Source organism: Echiichthys vipera (genome assembly GCF_963691815.1).
Source record: "Echiichthys vipera genome assembly, chromosome: 21".
In the NCBI taxonomy this organism is placed as follows: Eukaryota; Metazoa; Chordata; class Actinopteri; order Perciformes; family Trachinidae; genus Echiichthys; species Echiichthys vipera.
Window position 1 is genome coordinate 4035024 of NC_139846.1, and position 5677 is coordinate 4040700.

Consider the following 5677-nt stretch of genomic DNA (forward strand, 5'->3'; position numbering starts at 1 on the left):
CATTAACTACCAGTAATGATCTCACATCCCAGCAGATATTGTGTGTTGCGCTGCGTTTTTTTGCAAAAGGGAGTTTTTTTATACAACATAAAAAATAGCCACTTACGGTAATATTTACTTTACAATGTAAAACATGCTCAAAATGAGGCGTCACCATGAGATTGTGCCGATGTTTTACCTGTTTGAACAATGTTTTTATGTTTCATCTTAAGCTGCTGCCAAGTGCGCTTCTCCCCTGCGGGGTTGCACTTAAATGAAATAAACTAATAGGCTCCCACTCAAGCAGTTTCCCCTGTGATATTACTGTGATTACAACAGGACTACATTTAAACTTATGCACTGACCCGAGCAGCAATGTTCTCCCGCACCGTCTCCCTCTCTTTTGCTGCTGAAGCGGTGTAAACCTGCTCAAACTCTCCGTATGAGCGCATTAATATTTCTAATTCCAGTGGTAGTGTAGCCCTCCTCTTCCCCATTGCCATGGTGACTCGTCGAATCAGGGCTGCCTTTTTATACTTGTGGTGCACGCGCTTAACTCCAGGTCAAAGTACTCCGTGATTTTATTTTACAAAGTGTTTTAGTGCTAAAATCTGCTCTCAACCAAACATATTTCTATTCTGTTTGTGTGGTTATAAATATATCGTATTAATATCGATCTTTCATTTACATTTAAATAAGTCTGAGAGACTTTAAATATATATGTATATATTAAAATGGCTCATACCTAAAAATGTATTTAATGCATTTGAAAACTATCTCTGTAATATTTCTTATTTTATATTATATATTTCGAATGTCATTGTTTTTATTTTTCTTACTATCATAGTAAGTTTGTAATCTTTAAATAGTCACACAGTGAATTGATAATGATATTTTCCTAATTTATTATTGTTTTGAAAAAAAATGCGTCATAAAAACCTGTATTGTTTTTATTTGAGGGCCCGCGGACCAGTGTTTGAACCCCACCTGATTCTTATTGTCAGCAGTTGTGAACTGAGCCACGCGGTGTCGCTGTTGTTCTTTCACATTAATATTAAAACACTCAGGAAGCCGCGTCAGTCCGGGGGGCAAGTGTGACGGGGACGCGCACCGGCTCGTCAGTGAACAAAGAGTGAACCGGACCAGCTCGGCACTGCAGCCCCGCACACCGGACCGTCCCGGACCCTCACAACAGCCCGGGCCTGGTCCAGCTGTGGTCTTGTTTGTTTGGGCACTTTTCGGTAAAAACTCGCTTCTTGTGCGTAAAAGAGAGACGTGTTCGTGCGTAAAGCTGCGGAACAACGTGCCCAAACATAAACACGGGTTCTTTTCTGCGTAAAAACGTCTCAGACTCAGTGTGTGTTGGGATTTCATCTGTGCACGTGCTCTCTGCTCGAGATGTCCGTCAGGTGAGCTGGAGGAGATGAGACCATGGCTTTTACGCACAGGCTCGCGCTGCTGCTGCTGCTGCTGCTGCTGCTCAGCTCCATCCACACGGTCTGTCCCTCACTTCATATTATTGTTATTATCATCAGATGATTATTGCATAAACGATGTCACACCTTTCAAATGTGTTTGTATTTGTGTGAATGGCATTTGAAATCATATTCATCATCATCATGCGGATCCCCCGTGATATTTACACTTGATTGACTTCGTATCTTCGTATATATGAAAAACATTTTAATGAGTTGACGGCATTTGAAATCATATTTCTTAGCATGCTGATCCCCTGGACATTTAGATGAAACTGGCTTTATATCATCATAGTCCCACTGAGTTTACATTGGCATGTTGCTACTTTATTATTAATTTCTAAAATCTTTCACACACTTGTTATTTGTAAGATCAGGGTGAGTTTATAATATTTTAAATTATTTTTCGTCATATTCATCAACATGCTGATCTCCTGTGACTCTAAATGTTTACTTTTAATTGTCATTAATATCATAACAAGATCATAATAGTCCTGAAATAGTCACATATTGAGTCCAAAATGAGAATTTGCTGCCATATTATGATTTTTAAAAGTGAGTCATACTCATAAAAACCATAAAAACGTGTCATGTTTATGTTTATGGGTTCATGAATACCATTTTAAAATCATTTCTATTGCTGATCTCTTTAATATTGAATTGCCTTGATGTCATAATCAGGTCATAATATTCCTAAATGAGTTTAAACTTATTTATTCATATGTCCTGTAATATCCCCCCTGAGACTTTTATTCTCTACAGAGCTGTCTTAAAATCATATTTGCTTACATGAGTGATTCATTGTTCTTTATATTGTTTTGTGTGTGAAAACATGAATTATAGATTCACTTTCTTGCTGCTTCAGTTTAAGTTTGGATATTCACAGTCTAAACCACAGAATCTGCTCAGCTCCATATTCAGAGTCCGCTTCATTTCTGCGAATCATTTTTAAACTGCAGTGTTCCTTCTTTTCTTCTTACACCCGACCACTCGAGTGGATGATTCATGTAAATGTGACGCCAGCCGCCCGAAACAAAAGTGACTCAGTGAGACTCTTCACAGCTGCTCAGGAGAAGAAACTTCGTAAAAAACAAAAAAAGTATTTGTGTTTATTAACAAACATAAGAGAAAAGTTTGAAAGAGTCAGAAAATCAGCGTTTTGTACGTTTTTAACAGATGATGTTTCAGACGTAAAAGCACAAAAGAGCCTTCAAAGCTTCATGATTTGCAGCTTCAATTGCATTTAAAGCATATATTTAAACATATGCAGAGATAGAAGGAGTTGTACGCAATACAGAAACATTAAATATATTTATGTTGCAGTGGCCAATCCAATATTTACAGACAGAACAAAACTAAAGGTGCATATGTTCAAATCTAATTGTCTTTTCCTTTTAGAGAAGCTTTAAGGTTGGAAAAGTGTCTTATTTCTGTTGTTTTGTGCACATTTATTCAGCCGGACATATTCGGTCTTTGAAATCTTTGAGACCTGAGAGATAAAACTGCACAGTAGTGTTTTTAATGTTGCATTCAGGGAACCTTTTATAGCAGGGGAAGATAAGATAAGGCAGGACATTATAAACAAACACTGTCATCCATCCACGTTGTCTCTGTTCTGTACCAGTGAAGTCACTTTCTGTCCTGCAGCTGTTTTAATCAAAGGAAATCTCACTCGAATGCGTTTCTGCTCCTTTCACAAGAGAAACATGTACAGCTGTGTGTTACAGGAGGTGTGTGTGGACAAAACCAAATATGCACTGGAGATCTTGGTCCATTCTGACTCAGTCTCTCCCACAGTTCACTAACTGTAGTGGGGATTTGTGAGGATTTTCCAGAGATTCTCTATGGGGTTTAGATCTGGACTCTGACACTTCCTCCTCCAAATTGAACTGACTTCTTTAGACACTTTGAGCTCAGTCGTCGACACTGAACATGATGTTAGAGATATCATTTCATGGTTTGGGGATGTTTTCTGCAGCAGGAGTTGGGCCTCTTGTACAGCTCCATGGCAGGTGAATGCAAATGTTTATGTGAACCTCCTTCAGCAACTGCAACACCTTCACTGTTATTGTCTCCAATCAGCTGCAGTTTTCATGCACTTAACCGTCACCTTTTCCTGTCTAAACTTAACCATCACCTTTAGTGACTAAACTTAACTGTCGTCTTTATTGTCTAAACTTAACCGTCGTCTTTAGTGGTCTAAACTTAACCGTCTCCTTTATTGTCTAAACTTAATCGTTACCTTTAGTCGTCTAAACTTAACCGTCTCCTTTATTGTCTAAACATAACCGTCACCTTTAGTCGTCTAAATTTTACCGTCACCTTTTATTGTCTAAACTTAACCGTTACCTTTAGTCGTCTAAACTTAACCGTCACCTTTATTGTCTAAACATAACCGTCACCTTTAGTCATCTAAATTTTACCGTCACCTTTTGTTGTCTGAACTTAACTGTAGCCTTTATTGTCTAAACTTAACCGTAAAAATATATGTGACATATCTATTAATATATAGATAAAAACAATCATACAAACAGATACTTTTTATTTCAGACACACTGCTGCTTTTTATTCTCCTCGGAGCACAAACCGGCTCTAATGGCTGTTTTTTCGGAAAGAGTCGAGGTCAGACGACGTTCAGGATTCAAACTTTTGTTCAATTTAATCCTGAAACATTTCATCCGTAATGGATCTGTGTGTATCTGTGTGTATTCCAGCTCATTTTACAGGACAGAGATTATGTTGTTTGTTGGATTAAATCGGGTCAAATGGTTCATCCTTTTGCCCTTTGACATGTTCTATTTATACTTTTTTGTTTTGGGAAATGGAAACCAGGAAAGAGACATGAGAGATTAGTAATTACAGCGCCCCCTTGAGGCACACGTGGAGCTTACATCAGTATGCAGTATGACTATTTTCTGATGTGGAAACGCTCTTTCCCTCACAAAAGCCTTTTTTCTGATACACTTTGTTGTTGTTGTCAAAGAGTTTCTGTCTGCATCCCGCAGTTACAGATTCCCACCAGCATTTGAACACACCAGATGGCCAGCAGACTTTTTTTCAGACAACAAACTAAAAAATAAAGTAACTTTAAAAACATGTGGTTCAGGTGGGACGGTGACTGGGGTAGTTTTAGATCTCTGCAGAAGAAGTTCACTACACTATAGAGGTGTCACTAATCCATCAACCAATCAGCTGTCTGATAGGAGAAACACTTTTCCACGGGGGAACGGTGCTTTGCACGCTTCTCTTCCACCGCTGACCGCCTCTAGAAGCTCCAGTGTAGTCGCAGTGATGTGTTTGAGCTTTTTCACTTTCTATAAAAGCCTGTTAAACTCAATATTAATCACAGCATTACAGACTTCAACCCTCACCTTTAGTGTCTAAACTTAACCGTCACCTTTAGTGACTAAACTTAACCATCACCTTTAGTGTCTAAACTTAACCGTCACCTTTAGTGACTAAACTTAACCGTCACCTTTAGTGTCTAAACTTAACCGTCACCTTTAGTGACTAAACTTAACCGTCACCTTTAGTGTCTTAACTTAACCGTCACCTTTAGTGTCTAAACTTAGCCGTCACCTTTAGTGACTAAACTTAACCGTCACCTTTAGAGACTAAACTTAACAGTCACCTTTAGTGTCTAAACTTAACCGTCACCTTTAGTGTCTAAACTTAACCGTCACCTTTAGTGACTAAACTTGACCGTCACCTTTAGTGACTAAACTTAACCGTCACCTTTAGTCGTCTAAACTTAACCGTCACCTTTAGTGACTAAACTTAACCATCACCTTTAGTCGTCTTAACTTAACCGTCGCCTTTAGTCGTCTAAACTCAACAGTCGCCCTTAGTCGTCTAAACTTAACCGTCACCCTTTATCGTCTAAACTTAACCGTCACCTTTAGTCATCTAAACTTAACCGTCACCCTTTATCATCTAAACTTAACCGTCACCTTTAGTGACTAAACTTAACCATCACCTTTAATCGTCTTAACTTAACCGTCGCCTTTAGTCGTCTAAACTCAACAGTCGCCCTTAGTCGTCTAAACTTAACCGTCACCCTTTATCGTTTAAACTTAACCGTCACCTTTAGTCATCTAAATTTAACCGTCACCCTTTATCGTCTAAACTTAGCCGTCACCTTTAGTCGTTTAAACTTAACCGTCTCCTTTAGTCGTCTAAACTTAGCCGTCACCTTTTGTCGTCTAAACTTAACCGTCTCCTTT

General features: G+C 38.7%; 1 protein-coding gene across 1 annotated transcript in view; it reads left to right on the plus strand.

Moving 5' to 3' along the window:
- Positions 1 to 1410: 1410 nt before the first annotated feature.
- The window catches only part of LOC310963200 (vasoactive intestinal polypeptide receptor 2-like), a gene marked incomplete at both ends in the record, with an annotated part of 45057 nt that continues 40790 nt past the window's right edge, over positions 1411 to 5677 (plus strand). The window contains one exon of the mRNA XM_083935889.1: positions 1411 to 1476. Within this exon, the coding sequence (XP_083792015.1) occupies positions 1411 to 1476 (66 nt within the window). The remainder of the gene's footprint in view (positions 1477 to 5677) is intronic.